The 25,042-nt window shown below is 40.9% G+C and overlaps 1 protein-coding gene across 4 annotated transcripts in view; it reads left to right on the forward strand.

Annotated features, from left to right (window-relative positions):
* Positions 1-25,042, forward strand: part of zfhx4 (zinc finger homeobox 4) — a 98,121-nt gene that overhangs the window by 68,827 nt on the left and 4,252 nt on the right. For 3 of the 4 annotated variants that reach the window (XM_032550749.1, XM_032550748.1, XM_032550747.1), the window contains exons 7-12: positions 9,609-9,707; positions 17,125-17,258; positions 18,231-18,431; positions 18,811-18,931; positions 19,095-24,494; positions 24,975-25,042. The exon at positions 24,975-25,042 is cut by the window's right edge and continues 4,252 nt beyond it. In XM_032550749.1, coding sequence (XP_032406640.1) covers positions 9,609-9,707; positions 17,125-17,258; positions 18,231-18,431; positions 18,811-18,931; positions 19,095-24,494; positions 24,975-25,042 — 6,023 coding nt within the window. The remainder of the gene's footprint in view (positions 1-9,608; positions 9,708-17,124; positions 17,259-18,230; positions 18,432-18,810; positions 18,932-19,094; positions 24,495-24,974) is intronic. The other variant, XM_032550750.1, reaches the window with a different exon arrangement.

Below are 25,042 nucleotides of genomic sequence, written 5' to 3' on the forward strand. Positions count from 1 at the left end.
GAAGGAGATGAATATAAAATAAAAATGAGCATAGGCTTTCATGGATTTAACACAAAGCCACTCGCTCATTCCTTGCATTCTCTTATTTTGTCCAAAATAATACCACAAACAACCCCATCTAAAGTCAATCTATTCCACAGCTAATGGAGTAATTATAATAGACACACACGCATGCACACACAAACATATGGGCAGTCAAGCCTGCAGATACGACAGCTCTGACTTTTCCCGGATGAAGGTTAATTATGCTCCGTAAGTCCACTTAGGTGTGTTCATTTTGTTTGTCCGTGCAGGTGCGGGGTTCACGCGTCTCCTCTGAAACAGCGCGTGTACTTAGATCGGGCGTGCATGCCAGAGACACCGCAAAGTGGTTGGATCAATGTCTGGGCGACCACCACTGTTAAAGTGTATCAATAATGTTTCCCTATCTTCTTTCCGAGCTATTGTCACAGGGCAGCTTGAAAGTCCAAGCGGAGCTGCAATTAGGACTTAATTATTAATCAATATGTGGGGTCATTTAAATATTGATTTTTCCTTTTTCCTCAAATTGTTAACATATTCCACACCCTGCCCATGCTTTTTTTTTTTTTTTTTTTTTGTGGTTACATCTTCAAGAGGAATCAATACTTTCCTTAACAGTCAATCGAGAGGAGCTTTTGCATTGCTGGAGCTATAAAAAAAACAAAACAAAAAAACCCCCAAAAACACACAATTGGATCTATGAGAAATGTTACAACCTCTCAGATTCTAATATCCTTTCTCATAAAACTAATAACACTTTGCAGCTCTGTAATCGTGGTCTCACTTGAGGAGTTTTTTACGTTACAAATGTCAGTTCTGCAACCCAAATGTTGCAGAACTGACATTTTCTGTGACATAGCAGTGTGTCAGAGCAGCCTCCATGCAAGAATATCAGCCCAGCCTAATAACCTGTGTTTCATTTGATTGAATGATAAATTAGCTGTTTTTTCACCCTCTTTTTATTATCCTGCACAGCCATTGCAAGCGGCAGAAAGATTTTCAAGTGGCATGTCAGGGGGCCGGAGGTCTAATGCATGGAAACATGGAGCTTTCTGTTTTTTGACGGCTAGCAGAGATAAGGTAGAGATATGGCTCTTGCACTGGCTCAAATCTAAAACAGATCCCACCGAGGAGGGGGTGGGAGAGGAGAGATTTAAGAAAGTGAAGGAAAGGAAAAGAGGGAGAGAATGGGGGTGGGGGTGTAGCAAAAAAAGGGGAATATTGTCAATCCTCTAAGTGTCTAGCGGTGTCTCTCTTTCTTTTCCTCTTTCTCTCACTCTTTCACTCCCCCACTCTCCCTCAGTAATCTGATTTATTCGAAGCATATGTGTGCTGCTCTGTCTTTGTCTGCTTCTATTAGGGCCAGTGGGGGCCCATATGACATTGTTTAGCCAGTAATGAAATGGACATTTTTTGCATGTTTTTGAGAAAGTCAGAGGAAAGCCAACACTCCTTATTTGTAACAGTCTGCAAATGCCATCTCCAGGGCAGCTCAGTATCATCTCCGGCCCTGTGGTGTGTATTTGTCAGCGTGTAGGTGTGTGTGTGTGTGTGTGTTGTTAATATGTGTGGCCATGCATTACAAGTTCCATGTGGATTTTTTTTTCCTTTTGGATTTTTATTTTAATTAGATGAATTTTTATGTATTTGTTTTCTTTCCGTATAGGACTTTATTTTGTTATTTTTCCTCTTCCTCTGTACCTACCTACATAAAAATACAATAATTTTTATTTCTATGTAGATGGGTACAGCGTAGGTAGGTACAGAGGACAAGCATGTTAATAGTTTCCCTTTAAACATGCTTGTATAAAAAGTCTTCACATATGAAATAAAGAGGTAAAAACAGTTTGCCATGTTTAAAAGAATAACATTAACTTTAATAACATAAAAGAATGTGTTACTTTTTCAAAATGAACATACAGAAATAATAAAATTAAGACTACATGTAGAGATGCACCAATCAGCCTTTTCCAGACCGAGGCTCATTTCCAGTTTTCTTTGAGGTCAGAGTTGTCAGTTCTGATTTTGGCCACTTATGATTATTAAAACAATTTTAATGAGTTTTTTCATAAGTTCTTTTGTGATGATTGCTTTCCTTTGCTTCCCAACCAGGATTACAGCTTTGTTTGTGATGGCTCTGAAAGCAGATGGTTTGATGCTGTCAAAAAACAGGACAGTAGCCCAACGGGATAAAGATCTGTTTAAGCATTATCCATTTGGCCACTGCCCGTCACAGGCCTATTTTAAGCAGAAACACACATACAAAGATGCAGACACACAAACACAAAAACCCATTCTTTCAAACCATGGCAGCCATTTTATTAGATTCCCCGTTTTCAGGGCTTGTATTAGTTCCCGGAAAATAAATAAACCTTGAATGCATGACAAGGACCAGTCTGGTCAATTCGAAACTATATCTATCCAGGCCGCATCTTTGTTTACCGGTGTAGTGATTGATGGAGAGATAGAAGGATAAATGGAGACACGGAGAAACAGATGGACCGGGCATACGGATGGATAGCTGTGTGAAAAGATAGAAAAATAGATAGACAGATAGGAAGATAGGTGGATAGATAAATGGATGGACAGATGGATGAGTAAAACAGGCAGATCTCGTTGCGCTGATAGAGTTGAGCAGGTATGCCGAGAAACAGCTGCTTTCTTCATTAGGTTCATCTATCGATCTCGGACCCTTGTTGCGTGCGTGGGTGTGTGTTTGTGTGTATGGGCGCGTAGTTTGAGACCAAGGGAACAGAAAGACAGGAACCTCTGTAGATAAGTGCTGGTAATAGAACAGAATGAATTCTTATCACAGAGATGGGGAGGCCATTAACCCTCAGCTCCTAGTTCTCTCTCTCTCTCTCTCTTTCTCTCTCCGTCGCTGTCTGGTCCGACTCCCTTTCCTCCTGTTTCCCCCTCCTTCCATTCCCCGGTCTGGACGTGACAGGGTCACGTTGCCGACTTTGTGTGATATTTCCACTGCATGTGTGACTCTCACTGAGCGTGAGTGCATCTGTGTGTGTGGGTGTACATGCGTGCGTTCTTCAGCTGCTGCTGCTGTGCAGGCTGCCCCATCAGCCAGATGTTTATAATCAGGGGCTGGATAAATATTGGACAGAGGAATTATGAAAAAAAGAGAGAGAGATGGGAAGAGATGAAACAGAGGAGAGGAATCTTCTTTTAAAATTATTCTTAAATCCCTCGGTAAGCTTGCCATGCCGCCTCTTCAATTCACCTCCTCAGCCTTAGGTGCTTCAAACAGCCGAAATGCCAATATGGCTCTTGTGTAAGATGCAGGTGTGTGTTTGCTTGCGTGCGTGGGGGGGTGCGCGCGTGTGTGTGTGTGTGTGTGGTGTCCAGTAGCCCTGCTTCTCTATTGTATAAAGCCAGGTGTTGGTGCATCACTGTGCCTTTTGAAGCCATATTTTTGTTCTGTAAAAACCTTTTGTATTTGCCATTAAGGAATCATTAACATTACCACGCCGACGCACACACACACACACTCACAGTGCCCACAGCTCTGAAAATGAAATCCCTCTTTACGCAAAACAACAGTTTCTTTCTGCACAGCAAGCAAGACACGCAAGGCTTTAATCCTGGCTATGTTTATTCATATGATTTCCTTTTTTCTCCTTTTTTTAGGAGTAATAGGTGTTTTGTTAGTTGCCTGCAAGACAGCAGAGCGGGCAATATGAGGAAAATGAAAACACAAGAGGTGTCCCAGGAAGTTGTAATTGACAACAACAAAGCAAATTTGGAGCTGCTGATACAAGCACATTTTGAACACAAAAATCTTTTCTTTTTTTTTTTCCCTGCCAATTCTTTTGGTTCAACTTATTGACATTCACACCAGGAGCGAATTAAATGTGACAATCCTATTGTCTTGCTTTCACAGTCTCCCTGAAACATTTTCAGTTTCTTTTTTTTCTTTCTTTTCTTTGTCGCTGGTGTACTAAGTTTTCGTGTGTTTTTCACCCAACAAATGGCTGCGCGTGGGTGGAAACGTGCGCTTGCTCGCTCTGCCGTGTTTACATGTTAGCATGTGAGCTGCGGACGCTTGTGCATGAAATACTGCATGGGAGCAAATGTGTGCCGTATGCATGGGGGCTTCATTGGTTAGGTGTGTGTGAAAAGCGTGTGCGGCGAGTGAGTGAGTTTTTCCCAGGCCCTGTGCAGGAGCTGTAGACCCTCTCCGCTAGGTTGATGTTTAGTATTTTAGACATGCTACATTAACAACATCTGGTTAAGATCTAAATGCTTGTTAAATGCGCTGAAATTCGGGGGAAAGGTACAAGGGGAATAAGGGGAAAGGGAGGAGGGGGATACAGAGGGAGAGTAGGGTAAATAAAGATTTGAGGGTGAGAGAACAAGAGGGAGGGAGATCAGTAAGTCTGTAAGGTTATTACTCTGGCAGTATTACCACTGGCCCTTGACTGTGTGCGTGTGTGTGTGTGTGTATGTATGAAGGCCTGTGACTGTGTGGGATGGTGTAATGTTTCAAAGCTTTCCCCTTAAAACCTAGAGGCCAAACTAGAGCCACGCGCGCGGCGCAGGAATGTGACATCACAGGGCCCCTTCCTGCTCTCTCACGCACACATATGCACAAATAGTCTCACAGGGGACATGACCAGAGTTGTAGAAAGGAATCAGCATCAACATCAGACCTAACTCAAGGAGACATGGCAGTCAGGGGTGCAGCCCAAAACATTAAGGCTGTATTACTACCACTGATACACTGGACACAGTGCATCTAGTTTTTATTAAAATGTGTACACGAATAAAATATAAATAAATAAATAAGACAGTGGTCTGCACTATACAGTAGAATCCTGTGTATTTATTGCTGATTTTCTCCAATTACAGCTTCAGTTGATGCTCCATTTTTATGGAGTCTCTGGTTTAAAATAAACAAAACGTGGGGAGAGAATTATTTCCCCCTCCTTTATCCTTTTAATGAGCCCCATCCTAGCCCTGAGGAAGCAAATCAGAGGTGGCTGAGCTAAGAAAATCAGCCATTTTGGAGCGTCCAAATGTCCAGCTTCCTGGCGTGGCATCACTCTGCAGTTTGAGTGCTTGTATGACTGAGTCCTCCACCGGGCACATAATGACCCAGCATGGCGGTTATGGGCCCTTAGGGGCAGACGGGAGGGGGAGCGAGTGGTCTCAGAGCAGGTCATTATATAGCTAGAGGGCACGCTCGCTCGCACATACGCACACATGCACGGAGAGAGTGCTGACACTTTCAATACATTCTTCATTGCTTTCATCTCCCATATGTCTATCGCTCCATTTTTCACTTTCCAAACATCTCATTTAATATATTGTTCAGCGCATTCTCCGAGACCTATCTGTGTGAACCTCTTCATTGTCTTTAAAGTTAGAGTAAGGGTCTTCTTCTTACGAAAACGTAAAAGGATATGGTTTAGATTCCATGTCAAGCACCCTTCCAACGTTTCCACACTGACCTCCAATTAATGGTTAGATTTTAGACCAGACTGTTTCAACTTTAACTATGATCAAGAGTCACTTAGTTATTCTTCCTCTTTAATAGTTAAATATAGGCTTGTGTCAGTTGCAGGGTAATCAAACCCAGGGTCTGTGGTTAACTCAAGCCCACCGGCCGGCTTTAATGTTCCGACTGACCCACATCAAAGATAGTCCCACCAGGCTGCCAAAATCACACCCCCTCCACATCCACAGCCTGGACTGTTCTCTCTTTCGCTCTGTATGTGTCTGTGTGCTTGTGCGCAGAGGAAGGTGACTGCGAAAGTTTTGCTCTGTCCTCTGGTAGCGATTAAGTTGATGGTTAAGAGTCCCCCCGTCTCCTTCAAACACAGACACACACACGCACGCACACGTCTGCACATGACATCTCGCATTCAAACACTTGCAGTCAGTGTCTCTTTTTCCCTTGCGTTCTCTCTCTCTCTCGCTTGATCAATTTCGCACACATACTAACAAACCCACGCACACACGGGCAGGGACAAGCACACACGGGCGTACGCACAAATGCGGTACGTAACTGTCAGGGTCAGTCGGAGGGCAGACGTTGGGCTGATGTATGGAGAGAGCTTGTCTGGGAATGTCCTCAGTGTGGAAGCACATTCCCTGGATCCACACAGACACACCGCAGATATCACCGAGTATGAGGAGAAAGAAGCAAAAAAAAAAGAAAAAAAAGGGTTGATTGGCCCCAGATGATCGCCCTGTCTTTTTTTCTTTTGTACGGTTTTCCTCACCACTCCTGTTCCTTCTTCATCCCTTTTTGTTCATTTTTATGATTCTATTCCTCTTTTCTAGCTACAGGTATACTGCCCCCTAGAGGTTGGTTGAAAAGGTGTTTTAGTAGTATTATCATCTCAGACAGACTTCCTTTTGACCTCTGTGTTGGTTACTTCCTTTGTCTTCTTGTAGAAAAAAAAGAATAGCCAACTTCATAGAACCATTTAGAAATGCTACTTCTTTCTTTTAAATGTGATGTTGAATACAGTTTATTTTTTACAACATCAAATCGGGTTTAATGTTGAGATTTAACAGAAAATTATAGTTTATGAATATTTACTGTTTTTATTCAGATCTTAAAGATTTTTCGGAACAATATCAAGAATTAACGTAAAACTTTGAACTGATTCTTAATTAACAAAGCATATGTATATTTACATTATATGCTGCTATTTCAGCATGTAATAGCAAATGAAGTTCAGTTTCACCTTTTTTTCTGGTTGTATTTACCTTATTTTCTCTTCCAAAATTGTATAAAACATGATGCTCAATATGTCCACTCTTGGCAAGTCAAGTATGCAGAAAAGATAAAACAGTCACAAAGGACATTCAAGCAGTATGCACATACAACAGTTCCACCCACTTAACACACACATGCACACGCCAATTTGCCGAGTATTCTTCCTCTCCTCCTTTATATGTGAAGGTGAGGTGAATTAAAATACAAGATGGACGCTGCAGCAGCACCAGCAGTGAAAATTGCAATTTCTGCAGCCCAGGCTCTCCCAGCTGACAGGAGATATTTCATCTCCGTTGTCACCAATGTATTAATAAAACATCAGGAGCAGAGTGCTGTCCCAAACACACACGTACACGCGCGTATTCACACACAGACTGTGTGTGTACACATGTGATAAACATGCACAGCACACACATGGACTAATGCAGAAAGATAACAATGACTGCAACACACACAAACACTGCAGCAAATTTCCCCAACAATCACATGCCAGCATCTGCCATGAAAATTTCATGCTGTATATAATGTCCTCTTAATGTGTTGCTGCTTAAAGCAATGGCGCCAGTGCTTAGTCTCCGTTTGTGTGTTTGCACCATGTGTTATGTGAAAGGGTTAATCATATCATGTTTCTTAGGCGGGGTTTGGAGACCCCGTATTGCCATCATACAATGGCCAAAAGTGATTGTATGCAAATGCAAGCTGACCTCAGTGCACCCATTGCCTGACTTTTGTGCATATTACTCTGTGTAAGTGCAGTGTGTGTGTTTGCGATTCATAAAATATGGTTATTAAGGCTCCGCAGGATTGATGAGCACAGCTTCTTTTTTTTTTTTTTGAAACACACTCGTGCACACACACACATAACAGTTTAATACTCTGGCAGAGTGAGAGGTTTGTGGTGAGGGAGACCCCCCTCTCTCTCTGCCTCTCTCTCTCTACCTCACCCCATTTAAAAGACATGAAATTTTTAACGGTTTTTGTGTGTGGGGGTGTGTGTGGGTGTGTGTGTGTGTGTGTGGGGGGGGGGAGGGGGGGTGTATATATGTTTGGGTTAACACAATAGTGTATGTGTGTAAGATTTGATGTCGGTTTGCAAGGGTTTCACTTTGATTTTGGACTGGTGTGTTCTACTCCTGAGATGGAAGAGTTCACTGTGTGAATATATATATATATACTTTATATATACTGTATATATATATATATATATTGTGTGTGTATGTTTGAGTGTGTGTCTGGTTATCTGGCCTCTCTCAGACTGCTCAAAATTCATTACAAAGTGACATCAGCCCAGCCGGAGACAAATGATGGCTGGATGAAAGGGAGCGCTGGGGCTCGGCTAGGATTAGTGTTAGCTTGTGCTGGCGACACGTATACACACATACACACTCATACGCATACACAAACACACATGTGCGCACTTTAATCCACTGGCAGAACACTGCAGATACACAGAATTATCAAACAAGGGGCTGAACTCGCAGAGATGGGCAGGCTAATCTGCTAATAGTACAGAGCTGCATGCGTGTGTTTGTGTGTGTGGATGTCTCTATGAGTATGCAAAAAAAGAAAATAAAATCTATATGTATATTGTATATAAGAATATGAATGTTCTGAGTTATTTTCCATGTATAATAGCTCAGAAGATGACTTTTACAATATGAGCATGCAATTTTTTTATTTCTATTTTACTGTATTCTTATCCTAAACCTCGCATTTTAATATTTTTTTATGTGACAAAAAAAATAAAATAAGCTGAAATTAAAATAATTCTCAATTTAAAATGTTGCTATCATCTACTTTTCTATGTAATTCGATTCACATCAATGTGTGTCTATCATTTCATGACTTCTTAACAACCAAAAGTAAAACAGGAAATGAAATATAGCATATCTTTCTTCTAAAATATTGTCACAGAAACAAAAAAAAACTTAGTTATAGTTAGATATGTTATCCTAAGGAAAAATATACGTACTAAATGTGTTAAAATTGGTAGGACTATGCTCCACTTGTAATTTTTTATGTCTAAGGTCTGTTAGATTGGAACAACTATATAAAGAATGTTTTTGTTAGCATACTGGTAATACAATATAATTAATCTAGATTTTTTTTCTCTTTTTCACCTTTTTTATGTTTTCTCTTTCTTAAGATGCATACAAATAATGTAAGCTGGACAAATCAGTACCAAGTACCAAGGCATAAGTGAACGATTTACCCTAGAAAATTGTATTGAGTCAAAATAGTAATTTTATAATATATGTTTAGTTGCTGTGACCAAGTACTGCATTTTTTTTAAATAGTTGGTTTTAAAACCTGTATGAATTCAACTTGTCCAATAAAATCTTTTCAATGTAAACTATTGTAAAAGTTGACATATTTGATGTCTCTTCCCTCCCCCCCCAAAAAAGTAAAAAGAAAAAAAGTACTTTATATCAACAAAAGAACACAGCTGTGTTGGGATTGAATTATTTTTGAAACATTCATTACAATAAAATGAATTTGAAATTGTTTTCCTTGAGGACATTTGTAAATGTGGGGCACCTTCCCTGCTTCCAGGCCATGAATAGATTGTGTTTTACTTACTAGAAGTGGCTTTGCAGGGCTTTAGTCAGTAAAGACTCTCTTCTTATTTATTCGATAATATGGTATACCGTCCATTGTAGAGCAAATTTGAGCTTTACACTGTAAAAAAAAAAAAAAACTGGTTATTTGAAATTAGCTGTAGATGAACAAGAAGCAATATTTGCAACAAAAAAACAACAAAAAAACTTGCTATTATGTAGCTGCACATTTTCCATCACTTTTTTAAGAGAGAATGATGGGTAATGAATTCTGTCTGTGTTTTCAGAAGAGGCTGCAGAGGAAAGTGAGAGACCTCTTCGATCCTCCTCCCGGCCTGGACTCAACCTGACTGACCGAGATTTGACGGAAAGCAAAAGACCCGACCGTAAGTCTGCACACGAGATGCAAAATAAAAAATTTATTTGACATAAAAAACACCCATTAACCAAGGCACAAGCCACTCTTCATCTATATAGCCTTCACTTAAATAACATTCGAGTGTGTGCGTAACTTGTGATCGCTGCTTACAAGCCACCATGACCTGTTTTAATCGCTTCCATCTGACAGATAGAGGAGAAAGGAGAGGGGGGGGGGGGGCATAAGAAGAGAGAAAAATGAAGAGAAAGAGAGAGGGAAAAGTTGAGTGTTGTGGATATTACCAGGCAGTGTCCAGGCCCTAGATTATTTTTTAATCAAATCAGTTTGCGTGCTTGTAATTTATAAGCGCCTTGCATTAATCTTTTCTCGTTCTTGTGCCCTCTCCGATGACATATTAATTTTTCATAAGCGCAGGATTAGATGGGGGTTGTGTATATGTTTTTCTAATATTGCTCTGCATCCCTGCAACCCTTAAATTAGTTTTTTTTTTCCCCAGCACCATCTCCCCCTTTGCATTTTTTTCTCTCCTATTTTTCCCCCTTTTTCAATCCATAACTTAATTGTTGTCCAATCTGTGACCCTACCACCAGTAATACCACTGACAGAAAAATATCACAAGATCTTTTGTTCATTTGCTGAAATAGAAACATTGTGAGCTGGAAGAGGCCACAGTCTTGGCGTTTGTGTTGTTTTGGGTAAGGTTCAGGGTTGTGGTCAGGATAGTCCCGGCTTTGTTTGGTTTGATTTGTTCAAATAAGAATTCATCTGGTCTTATGTATGAGATGGAAATCCATGGCTGGGGATGAATATTGCATGGGATCTCTGAACACCTTTTTTTTTTGTTCCTTTTCTCATTGCATAGGGTTCTCATTTTTCCTCCCCTTAGAAATGTCTCTCATTTTTTCTAGTCTTACCCCCCCAACCCCGACTCACAGACACACACGAACCTACTAGCTCCCACCCTCTATCCATCTGAAGCTCCCTCCTCACCTTCTCTTCCTACCGTGCCATACCTAGCTCCATAATGTGAGGCTCAATGAGGCAGAAGGAGAGCTGAGTGAGGCTGGGGCCTATTAGTTTAGCTAGTCATCTATCTTTTAGCTCTATCATTCTGACAGGCCCGTTTGACCGACCGGTGGGGAACCACCAGCCATGCATTTGCTGCTGCATTTCACCCAGAGTGTCATTTAACAGCCCCGAAGACATGCAAAACAGCAAAGCATGCAAAGCAACACAATGTCCAGATCCCCCCCCTGTTCAAAGGCGTGCATTCGTTCTGTATGCACGTGTCCTTGCATGCTGTTTGAGCATAGTGAGGTCTGTTTTACAAGTAGGAATGCGTGCCAATTGTATTTTTTGTGAATAACTGCTTACAAGAAATGCCTTGGGGGCCAGATCTTAGTTTGTCAGCCAAGCCAAATATAATAGTGCAAGTGTTTTATTTTGTATTTGGATTAACAGCGGTTTGAGAAAGTCGAGTCGTAGAAAAAACAACGGCCATTGTGTGTCAGCATTAAATCTTGTATTCCCCCCCAATCCCCATTCTTTTCGATCACCTTCAAATTTCAGGCCAGCTCAAAATGTTTAGATTAGTCAAGGGTCGGTACAAGATTCTCATGCAATGATAACCTTAAATAAAAATACCATGATATGACTGTACTTACACAAAATCTAGAATTAAAAAAAGGACTATTGCAGTCATCTGTATCATTTATTTATAGTTTTATTCCTTTTTATTCATTAAAAAAAATGAATTTATTAATCAAATAAAGTATATGCCCAATATTATATTATATACTTTTTCTTGTTCTGCTCCGTAGAAAGGAACTCTGGCAAGATAACAAGCAAACAATAGCTGGTTAGTTGGGCTGACTGCTATGGTAGCCAGCTGCTTTATTGGCATACTGCTCCTGGCTTTTATTTTTAAATAGTTTTATTTATTTATTTATCTATTTTTTATTTAACTATTATCTTACCAGGAAATCCCTTGAGATTTTTTTTTTGAAGGAAAACCGTGACAACAAGCACTTAGAGCTGCACAGTATATTGACTTGTAATTGTTTTCACAAAATCGATGAGTCCAAAATCTCAGTCAGAAAGGAATGCTTGGATGTAATATTTGGTGACATGCATGCAAGCTCTGCTTTGTAATTAGATATTTGACCACTTGCATGAACTTTCATTGTCCACAGCTGACCTAGAGCTTGGTAATTAAGACGCTAAAGCTCAGAGAGAGTGAAGAGATAATGACACATAATTGGAAAAATTCTGGATTTAACACCAATTGGAAACATAACCACAATGCAAAATAATATTGCACTATCATCTTCTCCTAATATTGTGCAGCCCCAGTGTTACAGTAATCAATAGTTCCTTTTCCAAAATTAGAACCGTGCATGTCTTTCACAACAGAAATACAGCGACTGACCAGTACTTGCGTGGGTTAGGGACCACAAACCGCCCATGAATAGATGACATCTGTGAAGACTCCTTCTAAAACAGCTTTTATTTTCTTATTTACTTCAACTTCTTATTACTTCAACACCAAATGCACCATAATGTCTATTAATTAGCACTGTGAAGACTGTTACGGTACTTCCATAGAATCTACAGTTTTCCTTATCTTTTGAATATACGCTTGAAAATATACAATATTTTGAAGAAATTTTTGGAAATTATTATTGTGAAAATAATTTCACAGAATAAGAGTCACTTTCTACAGAAAAATCCTCAAATGGATAAATCTATGAATACCGAATCACTAATAGACTTAGTCCACTGCATAGTCAAACAGCCATATTTGTCTTCTTTCCAAAATGGAGAAACATTTAGTAGCTTTCTGTACACCAGCTGACTGGCAGTGCACAGCAACTGAAAAAGGAAGGGCTGCTAGGATGAAAAATCACAAAAAAAATCTAAAAAAAAAACCTTTGAATACCTTCCTATATATAAATATAACCAACCCATGCCTAGTTTCAATTGGGGGTGTGACCAGGTGATCAGTGTGTGCACTTCATCTCCAAGACAGAGCAGAAGAAAGATATAAAACAATAATAAGAAGAACTGGTAGGAAAAGACTGAAATATCTGTTGTTTTCTTTTTTTTTGCTTCATTTACAGTCTTTTATATATATATATATATATATATATATATATATATATATATATATATATATATATATATATATATATATATATATATAAAATGTCAGTTTACATTATCTATAATTTCTGTTACAATTTTCATGCAAATGCTCTTGATCTGGATTACTTCCAGATAGCTTTGTGCTGTGTGTGTAGATGGCACATGTCGCCCCCATAGCTCAGGGGCCCACTTCTTATAAATAACCAACCAAACAAAGGCTCCAGCATAGAAATGAGCCTGTCAGACAGCCTAAGAAATTAGACATCTCTAACGGATTCAGATTAGGAAAGAAAGTACTCATTGTTCCTGCAGTCAAATGTTATGTACTAATATTGTGAAGGTGAAATGGGGGGAAACAAAATCTTTGGCAAAATGCTCCATAATTCCTCAGTCATATTCTGAATAGTATCAGGGATTTGTATGTGCATACATCTTGCAAATTTGCCAAACTTGAGAGCAGCGATGTGCTGCTTTTCTGATGAGATTAAAATATATTAAGAAAATTAGCATGTTTAATTGCAGGCCTGCAGCAGTTCCTATGTGTGTTTTCTTTGTAATGACAGCTTGTTGAATGTCTCATACAGTTTGTCAAATGTGACAAGACCTTGGACATATTTATATCTCATTAGATGCGGAGATGGAGAGAAAAAAGGAGGCTAGTCATTAAAAAAACACAAACTATAAAAGACAGCTGCTGTTTAATAGCCTTTCTTTTTTATTTCCTGTCTCTCTCTCTCTCTCTCTTTATTTCCTGCACTCTCTCTTTCTCTTTCTCATTCTACACTTTTGCCCCTTTCCATTTTGCTCCTTTCCGAGTCTATCTCTGTGTACTTCCCTCCGGCTAGACCTGGGCCTGCTGAGTGCTTCGGTGGGAGTTTGAGGTTCAGAGTGTGTTGCTGTAATGTTATCAGGTGACCGGAGGTCAGCCTAATGCGTAACCTCAGAGCAGTAGGCCAGTAAATCATGCTAGTCGGCCCTCCCCGGCCCGCTTTGGCCGGCTCTGCCTCCTAGATTTACTGCTCTGTAACGCTAGCCAGTCTGCCAGGGATCAGAACAGCTAAATTGAATACTAAATCCATGCCACCCAGCCCCCTTTACTCCATGTTTGTGAGTTTTTTTTTTTGTGGTATTTTCATAAAGGAGAAAGACATACGGTACATGGAATCAATGTTGCATTTTCTATGCTTTGGTAGATAAAATTGTTTTAGAATAACAAGAAAGTTTGTGGCAGAAATTCATATGAAGACATATTAGGAAAGATGTAAGGGTTTACCGCGTAAAATCTAATTCGAGTTGGGTTCAGACTAAAAGCATTATGGTGTTGCTTTGTATTTGATATATATATATATAAGTACTTGTACTTCTTTCTATTTCAATGTCAACCATGCATTTTTGCAAGTGTGTATGTGTGTTTACATGCAGCTCTTTAAACACCATTGACAGTTGCAAATAAAGATGGGTGTTGTGTGTTCCACTCTTTCCCCCAGCAATGCAAAAGGGGCTTGAGTGTCATAAATCACTTTTTGATTTATCTAATCAAGCAAGGTCCTGCTGCTCTGTGCAGACATTTGTCACTGGTGGGGTTTAGAAGAAAGGGGTTGGGGAGGGCTGGGTAGTTGTTCGGGGCGGGGGCTTGGGGTGGGGATTTGAGTTTGGGGTTTATTTAGCCAATCCACTAAATTTGGTGAAGGGATAAACGGAAGATTGGACAGGAGGAGACGCAGATGGGGATGAACAGTCATTAAATGTGGTTTGCAGACAAAGAGTACCATTAACCAAAAGACAATGTTTTTGTTTTTTTTGTTTTTTTCTGAAGAATTAGCAATGCTATGATTGCTACAGACACTATTTTATAGGCAACTACATTCTTGGATCTATTCTGCAGTTTAAATTCACTCCAATGCCCAAAAATGTGTTTTCTTCACCACTGAAAGTCCTAGGTCAAAGACGCATAAATCCGGAGGATGGAATTTTATGTTGCACATCCAAGAAAAAAAAAACAACAACTGCAGACATTACACAAACATACATTTACATTCAGCATGACAGTAATCAATGGTGATGTCCTAGCCTCTATTCCCGAGCCACATTGTAAATGTGTTCGCAGGCTCTCGTCCGACAATCGCCTCATCTCCTTTCTCCTGGATGTAATTTAGTTGCAAATTGACTGGAAGACGGGGCCAAACATTGAAAGTTGAAATTAGAAATGGTTATAATAAATGTGGAAGGCGGCGATGCAGACTTTGGTAAGGTCAGGTGATGCGACTGCCACTTCTAACCCGGGCCAATCTGACCAATGGCGTGTCAGAGTCCTGACGAGAGGTACATATACACACACATATAAATATATATGCATGTATACACACATATGCAGGGACCATCACGAGCAGTTGAAGACGAAATTACCTCGGTCTTCTGAGCTGCAGAGCAATTCTCGGATGTTCTTGGAAATTCACATTGTGCCCTTGTGTCCCCCCCCTCTCACCCTCCCCCTTTCCTTCTTTTTTTTTCCTTCTAGCCCTCTCTCCCTCTTTCTCTCTTGTCACTTTCCTTGACAGGCCAATATTTCAGGCTCCAGATATAGGGGATTACAAATAAAATAAGTGGAACGCCTACTTAATGCAACAGAATTAAAATGCATGAACGGGCCAATGGAATTGATATGCGTCCAATACAAACACGAGCCACAGAATAATATGAAATACAAAATGTTTTTTTTTTTTTTTCCAACCCCCCCTCTCCATGTATCAGTGCTTTGATTTCCCCTTTTTTCCATTTGTGCATCTAGCGTGAAGCGTTGATTCGCAAGAGTGAGGCTCACATATTGCCTTGAGTGACCAGACGAGGGAGGGGACACGAAAGCGGGGGCCGGGGGGAGGAGGGGATAGCTTAGGGAGACGGGGAGGAAGAAAGCAAGTAAAAGGGAGGGAATGAGGGAGGGAGAGTTGCTGTTGCTGTGTCTTTGTGTCGAGCAGATTGGGTAAATTGCAGTGGCAGAGTATAGCAGGGCCTGCACGGCTTGTATCTTAGGATGAGGCTAATGAAAGATTTATCAGTGGCTGCAGCATTTACTAAATACAACCAGAGGCTGATCTCTCAACACTGAGCCCTGCTGTTTACGTCTTTCGCACACACACTTACATGCACACACACACTGCTACTGTACCACCAGCCGTGACCGAGCCCTGAAAATTTTGCATCTTGTACAGACACAGGAGTTGTTGAGGCAGTCGGGGAAATGTATATGAACTAATGAAGTGTATAATATTACCATAACATTTAATGTATGTCGTGCTGTGATAATGAGCCTGACTGGGTTTTTTCCCATTTTACATGTCCTCAGGGCTGCACCACGTCACTGTATATGAATATGAATTACACAATTTGTGCTTGCGCCCATGCTAATGTTGTTTTAGAGTCAAATCATTTTTTGAATCATCACCTATGCCCCACTGAATATTAATTGGGAATACGTGCTTATATTCACAATATTACTTGTAAATCAATAATCATTTGATCAATTTCTAAGACGAGACAGCTTCAGCATTTCACAGTGTCAGCATATTTACTAAAATAAATATTTGCTAGCCTTATGCTATATATTTAGAGTAATATTGCAAGATTTCCTCTTTTATTGTGATGGATTCCATGTTCCAGCTTAGATTTATATGTTTGCCTTGCATTTCAGTGGCATAAGATTTGCTGTCTTGAGTAAATAACACTTCAGCATCATATTCCTACACATGTGATCTTGTTGCAGTGCCTGAGCCACACTGCAAGAGCACAAAATTGTCGAAAAGCACAACAACTCTGCAATGGCGTATGTAGTGCATGTATGCATTGCAGCTGCTGAATTCGTGTCATTCAAATGTTGCTCCAATGACACAATAATTACATTGTTTTAATTCTGTGCCATGCTGTGCAGAAGTTTCATCTATACAGATGAAGATCCAGTTATCTCTGCACTTCAGAATGTTAGAAATGGCTTCAGCTGAAGCTTTTTACCTACTAATTATTATTTGACAGCGTAATCACCAGTGACTAGCTTTTGAACTGAGTATTGTTTTCTTTTCCTAGAGAGGTGGGTGATTCCCTAAATATGGTAAAAGAATAAAACATGAGATTGACGCCCCAACTAAAATACCTTATGCCCATTTGAGTGTAGAAGAATTTTGTACCCTTTGACCCAATACATGCTATGTAAAATGACATTTGTGTGTCAAACGTCTGTTTGACTTTACAGACATAAATTAGTAACTGATTATTTTTTCTGCCTTTAGGACCTAATGCCATGTCCAAAGAGGTATCTGGACTGAATGCTATGGGTAAACATTCCCTAATGGCAGATCGTCAAATTGAAAGTCCACCCAAAAGGCCGAAGTCTGCAGAGGGGAAGACGTCAGCCAGCGACCAGGTAAAGGTGTGCCGAAAATCAATAGAACACTGCAAAGTGTTGGGGTGTGTTTCCTAGCAACTTAAAGATTGTCCTTTTTACGTTGATTATTGAAATGTAAAGTTTGCACAGGCTGGTGATGAACCTGTTTTTAAGTTAAACTCTAACCTCAAATAGCAAATACTTGGATGAATTTGTCAGTGCATGTACAGAAACCTAATAGCTAATAAGGCAGGTTCATAAGGCCTAATGAAATTTAACCTTCACTGTCACTGTGGGATGAGCTAATGGGAAAATACTTAGCTGTAAGAAGCAAAAATGCTAAGCAAAGCATTTGGCAACTGCTGGCGCCAGCTTTCATTCAAAGGGTTAAACGCAACCCTGCATTCCCTTCCTGACAGAGCTTTTTAACATCAAGCACAATAGGCCAGCTTTTGTGTTCTTAAGTGGAATACCAGCACTAGCCTTAGGCATCCCTCTCCGCTTCTTTTTCCTTTTTTGCATCTCTTTAAATTATATGTGTTTTTAAATTAGATTATGAAGTATTAGCCCGTCTGGTTCTGGGTCCTGCAAGGAGGGAGGATGTACTCATTTCAGAAATGGATTCTATTAAAACAGGTGATAGAGACGTAGCTATGCTAAGAGTACTCCATCTAATGAGGGCAGGACATAGCTCAGGAGAGTACACACCTTTATCATCTCTAATCTTCTGAGTAGAAATTCTGGCCAATCATGTTTTCTTCAAATAAAATTGCATGACTTGCCCTAGATTCCTAAGTGAATTACATGAAATATGGTTGATCTACATTTTTTTCTGTGTTTCTGGTGGGCTTTTGAATTTGAAGCAGAGGTGAAAATCATGGATGAGATAAGACAAAATTGAATAAATAACACAAAAACTAACTCAATTTAATTTTGCTAATATTTTTGAAAATCTAGATCAGTTTTGAGTTGAGATTCAAAAGGATATAATCATGCTTTATTGTTTTTCAGGTTCAACAGTGCCCATATTGCAATTACAGCAGTAAAGATGCCAACCGTATGCAGCTCCATGTGATGTCCCAACATTCCATGCAGCCTGTAATCCGCTGCCCACTGTGTCAGGATGTCCTAAGCAACAAAATTCACTTGCAGCTGCATCTCACGCACCTTCACAGTGTGGCTCCTGACTGTGTGGAGAAGTTGATTCTAACAGTACGCGAGGTTGATTATTATGAATGAAATTTCTATGCATGTACTTGTCAGTAAATGTGATTAAACTGATTTTGCATTTAAAATGTAGATAAAGGACAGTAATTAGAGTGTAGCTTTTAGTCTAATTTTCCATTTATTTTAGGATATTTTCCTAAAGACTTATTTTCCATGATCTCAGTGTTTTTGTTTACACAATGTCCATGATGAAATCACATCGTCCCAATTCAAGAATGTTTACTAAAAATAAGAATTTACAGTAAATACATTATTACGTCTTTTTTTTTACATTTGGATTATGCATGGAATTTTATGCAGTTTATTTTGTATACATATATTTTATACAGTTGTAGTAACTGATTCCATTTCATTAACTTGATAGGTTGTTGGACCTGATACAGCCACACCAAATAATGTAATGCATCCCCAGACTGGACAAGGGAAAACTCCATCGTTAACCAATTCCCCAACCTCTCTTACTGATGGATCGGGTTCGCTTAAAGGTGAGCAGAGTACAGTTATATTCCCCCAATTATTGTTTTTTAAACTATTACAACTGATGTCACACTCTATTAAATTATTATGAAATAAAAAATTAAGAACATCCATAAGATGTTATAATAAAAATCTGTGAATAACGCTGCAAATTGTTGTTGCATCTTGTAGGAAACACCTCAAAGGAGGACCAAACCAGTCAAGACAAGAATGAATTAGAGCAACAGGAACTCAAGCCCCCCAAAGAGGCTTCAGAGGCCCCAGACTGGAAAAGAACCACTGGATTAGGACATGATAGCAAGTCTCCTGATAACCTACAAGACCATCTCAGTGAGCTCCAAAGACTTCAACAACAACAACAGCAGCTTTCTGTTTCTGATCGCCATGTCTATAAATACCGTTGCAATCATTGCAGCTTGGCCTTCAAGACAATGCAGAAGCTTCAGATACATTCTCAGTACCATGCTATCAGAGCAGCCACTATGTGCAGCCTCTGCCAGCGTAGCTTCAGGACATTCCTAGCCCTCAGAAAGCATTTGGAAAATGGACACCCTGAACTGAGTGAGGCTGAGGTGCAGCAGCTAATAGGAAATCTGCCACTGAATGGTGACATTACTGAGAGTGAGGCCAGGGCCTTGGAGGAAGCTCAAGCCTTTGACCATGACTTGGACAAAGATGATGAAATGGACCAAGAGGATAAACCCAGTCCTACTGGAAGTGACAGCAGCTCTCTGCTTGATGACATGGGAGCAGAACCAAAACGGACCCTACCATTTAGAAAAGGCCCCAACTTTACAATGGAGAAATTCTTAGACCCCTCTCGACCTTATAAGTGCACCGTATGTAAAGAGTCCTTTACCCAGAAGAACATCTTACTGGTCCACTACAACTCAGTTTCCCATCTACATAAACTGAAAAAGGTTCTTCAAGAGGCATCAAGTCCTGTGCCACAAGAGACATCCAACAGCATTGATAACAAACCATTCAAATGCAATATTTGTAACGTTGCCTACAGCCAAAGTTCAACTCTCGAAATTCATATGAGGTCAGTGCTCCACCAGACCAAAGCAAGAACAGCCAAAACGGACGTGAGCAGCAGTGGTGTCACTGGCAGCAGTGGCCCCACCCCTGCAAAAAGTCCAGGTCCAAGCGCACAAGGGAATACTAGCAACTCTGACAGTGCTAGAAGTGGGACTCCTTCTTCTAACAAAGAAAATGCAGTTGAACACAAAGAAACCAACAACAGCAGCAACACAAAGACAACACCAACTACTGAACATGTTTCAGCACAGGCCAGCAGCCACCAGTCAGCACAGTCTTCAGCCCAACTGCAGCTGCAGCTTCAGCATGAACTCCAGCAACAGGCAGCCTTCTTTCAGCCTCAGTTTCTCAACCCAGCATTCTTCCCTCATTTCCCAATGACTCCAGAAGCTTTGCTCCAATTTCAACAGCCTCAATTCCTCTTCCCCTTTTACATACCAGGAGCTGAATTCAATCTAAACCCAGAACTTGCGCTACACTCAGCAGCAGCTTTTGGAATGCCTGGCCTGACAGGGTCATTCCTAGAAGACTTGAAACAGCAGATGCAACAGCAGCATCAGTTGCAGCAGGCTCAAGCTCAGCAACAGGCTCAACAACAGCACCAGGCTTCTCAAATACAATCCCAAATTCAACATCAGAAAAGCCAACAGCTGCAGAATAACAAATCCAAAATGGAGTCTAATACTATATCAGTTTCAGAAATACACATGTCTGCAGAGGCTGAAGACCACCTAGATAAACAGGAAAGCAGAACTAAAATGGAAAATGCAGGAGATGGAGTGAGTGATGGAGTAAAAGAAAATAAGGACCCTAAAAAGTCAAAGTTCCCAGAGCCATTGATTCCTCCTCCACGGATTGTGTCAGGAGCAAGGGGCAATGCAGCGAAAGCTTTATTAGAAAACTTTGGATTTGAGTTGGTCATCCAATATAATGAAAACAGACAAAAAAATCAAAAGAAAAGCAAAGAAGGCATTGAACAAATAGACTTCATCACTGATAAGCTGGAGTGTGGCATGTGCGGAAAACTATTCTCAAATATGCTGATTCTCAAAAGCCACCAAGAACATGTGCACAGTCACTTTTTCCCATATGTTGAGCTTGAAAAGTTTGCTCAGCAGTACAGAGAGGCCTATGACAAACTCTATCCAATAAACCCTGCATCCCCTGAGACACCTCCGCCTCCACCTCCGCCTCCTCCTCCTCCTCCACCACCGCCAACTTCTTCTACCCCAGTACCAACTCCTCAGCCCCCGTCTACATCGATGACCAAATCTCAAACGCCTGTACCATCACCAGTTCCTGTTTCTCATCCAACTACACATCAAACTACTCTTCAGACCCAGCCAGTCCAGCCACCACCACCACCTCCTCCTCCACAACCCACTGCCCCACCTGCACCACCCCAAGTGCAGCTCCCTGTTCCCTTAGATTTGCCACTTTTCCCACCTTTGATGATGCAGTCTGTCCAGCACCCAGGTCTCCCCCCTCAGCTTACATTACAGCTGCCCAGTATGGATTCCCTCTCCACAGACCTTACACAGCTCTGCCAGCAGCAGTTGGGTCTTGATCCAAACTTCCTCCGTCAGTCTCAGTTCAAGCGACCACGCACTCGTATAACTGATGATCAGCTTAAGATACTCCGTGCAAACTTTGATATAAATAATTCCCCTAATGAAGAACAAATTCAGGAAATGTCAGAGAAGTCTGGCTTGCCACAAAAAGTCATAAAGCACTGGTTCCGCAACACTTTGTTCAAAGAAAGACAGAGGAGTAAAGACTCTCCCTACAACTTTAATATTCCTCCAATTACTACATTAGAAGATATAAGAATGGAGCCCCAGCTCAGTGCACATGAGTACTACAGAACTGACTCAGCCATTAACAAGAGGTCCTCTAGGACCAGATTCACTGATTATCAGTTGAGGGTGCTACAAGACTTTTTTGATACTAACGCATATCCAAAGGATGATGAAATTGAGCAGCTCTCTACAGTACTCAATCTACCAACACGAGTCATTGTGGTGTGGTTCCAAAATGCCCGCCAAAAGGCTCGGAAGAGTTATGAAAATCAGGCAGATTCAAAGGACAATGAGAAAAAAGAGCTCACCAATGAGAGATACATTAGAACCAGCAACATGCAGTACCAGTGCAAGAAGTGCAACATTGTATTTCCACGCATCTTTGATCTTATTACTCACCAGAAAAAGCTGTGCTACAAAGATGAAGATGAAGAGGGGAATGAGGATAACATCAGTGAGGAATACACAGATAATCCTGAACCATTTCTATTCAAGGCAAACCTGGCACCGTTAGAGCTACCCAAACCATCCCAGACTGGGACTGCTACCAGTTCAGGCTCAAGCTCCCCTGTGATGGCCTCACCTCGTGGACCCATGGGGAAAGCATCACCAAAGCCAGATATTTCCTCTGAAACAGAACTGAAACAATCTGAGATCCCCCCTTCACCAGTGATGAAGTCACTACCAGAACCAAGACCGTCTAAGGCTTGCACACCTCAACCACCCCCCCAAAAAGCTCCCCAGCCACAGTTGTCAAGACCCCATTCTCAGCCACAAGCAGCAACAGTACCTTCAAGTCCACTTTCGCTTGCACTTTCCTCACTCACAAACAGTATCCCCCACCAGATGCTTCAGTACCAGTGTGACCAATGTAAGATTGCCTTTCCTACAGTAGAGCTGTGGCAAGAGCACCAGCACATGCATTTTCTGGCAGCCCAGAACCAATTCCTCCATTCTCAGTTTCTTGAAAGACCCATCGATATGCCGTATATGATATTTGATCCAAATAACCCCCTAATGGCTAGCCAACTGTTATCTGGGGGGCTCTCCCAAATGCCATCCCAGAGTAGCTCAAGTATGGCTACAGCTGTAAGCTCTGGGTCAATGAAGAGAAAACTGGATGACAAGGAGGAAAATGCTAATGATAAAGATGGTGGAAACAGTAGTGAAGAGCAACATAGAGATAAACGTTTGAGGACTACCATTACACCAGAACAATTGGAAATCCTTTATGACAAATATCTACTTGACTCTAATCCAACAAGGAAGATGTTGGACCACATTGCACGAGAAGTTGGCTTGAAAAAGAGAGTTGTGCAAGTCTGGTTCCAAAACACTCGTGCAAGAGAGAGAAAGGGTCAGTTTAGGGCTATAGGGCCCTCACAGTCCCACAAGAAATGCCCCTTTTGCAGAGCACTCTTTAAGGCTAAATCTGCTTTAGATAGCCACATAAGATCAAGACACTGGCATGAGGCTAAACAAGCAGGGTTTAGCTTGCCACCAAGCCCAATGATGAATCAAGACAATGAAAGAGGTGAAAGCCCAAATAAGTATAATTTCTTTGACTACCCACAGCTGCCCAACAAGACAGAGCCAAATGACTATGAGTTGCCAACCGCATCCTCAACTCCAGTCAAACCATCTGAGTCTCAAATAAAAAACTTCTTAAGCCCTTCATCCTTAAAAGCTGAAAACTGTGATGAAACTGAAGGGCCTAATAATAATTCAGCAGAAGCTTCATCTTATGATCTCAGTAAGATGGACTTCGATGAGACATCATCAATTAATACAGCCATTAGTGATGTCACAACTGGAGATGAGTGTAATAACAATGAGGTTGAAAGCCTAACTGCTAATGGAGGAGACAAGATGAACGATAGCAAAAAGGGCCTGTTGCTAAATTCTGATGCTAGTAATGAAAGGTTTCAATTCAGCATGGTGAGCCCTGCCCTCAGCTTCTCTGGAAAAGACTGTGACTCCTACTATAGCTCCAGAGATGACGAAATGGATGATAACAATGACAGAAGTGAATCGTCCAGCCTTGCTGACCCCAGTTCTCCCAGTCCATTTGGGGCAGGCAACCCTTTCAACAAATCTGGAAAAGTCAACAATACTGGAGATCGACCAGGCCACAAACGTTTCAGGACCCAGATGAGTAACTTGCAACTGAAAGTACTCAAAGCATGTTTTAGTGACTATCGCACTCCTACAATGCAGGAGTGTGAGATGCTGGGCAATGAAATTGGACTTCCCAAACGTGTTGTCCAGGTTTGGTTCCAGAATGCCCGTGCTAAAGAGAAGAAGTTTAAGATTAATATTGGAAAGCCATTTATGATAAGTCAGGGTTCACCAGAGGGGCCCAGGACTGAGTGTACACTGTGTGGTGTGAAGTACACAGCCCGGATGTCTGTGAGAGACCACATTTTCTCCAAACAGCACATCACAAAAGTGCAAGAAACTCTAGGAAACCAGGTGGATAGAGAAAAGGACTACCTAGCACCGACCACTGTCCGTCAGCTGATGGCCCAGCAGGAGCTGGACCGTATGAAGAAAGCTGGGGATGGACTCAGCCTACCTAGCCCACAGCAACAAACTCCAGCAGAAAACAATAATGCACTTCATGGCCTCAGCCTACCTTCTGGTTACCCAGGATTGTCTGGCCTTCCACCAGTCTTACTTCCTGGAGTAAATGGGCCATCATCACTTCCAGTTTTTCCTCCCAACACACCTGGTGAGTTACTATGACAAACAGTGAAAAAAAACTGACTAGAAGCTTTATGAACTGAACTTTATTCTGCACTATTTTATTGTTCTATATAACTGGTTATTCTGTATCACAGATATGTTTGTCAATAATTTTTACTTTTTAAAGCTATTTTAAATTCAAGAATGGTGATAGGGAGTGCATGCATTATGTTAGCAGCAAAGCTGAACTGCTTTTTGGTAAAGATTTTTCTTACAGCAAATTATCTATATCACTTTGTGTTCCCCCTATTTTAGGTTTGGTATATTTAGATTATAATATTTAGAAATCTTTAAATTATTAAAAAGCGCATGTGACAGTTTTGATCCATAACAAAATCGTAACAAGAGATTTAAAGACTCAGCCAGTGACAGGATCTTTATCTTATAACATCAAAATTCCAAAGTGATTTGGGGTTGAATATTGAATTGTTGAATATTTCCATATTTATATACCACTGTATTTCAGCTTTAGCGTCTCCAGGTGCTGGCATGCTTGGGTTTCCTACACCAGCCACTCCCTCTCCTGCCATGTCT

This window comes from Xiphophorus hellerii, chromosome 21, assembly GCF_003331165.1.
Source record: "Xiphophorus hellerii strain 12219 chromosome 21, Xiphophorus_hellerii-4.1, whole genome shotgun sequence".
NCBI classification, from domain to species: Eukaryota; Metazoa; Chordata; class Actinopteri; order Cyprinodontiformes; family Poeciliidae; genus Xiphophorus; species Xiphophorus hellerii.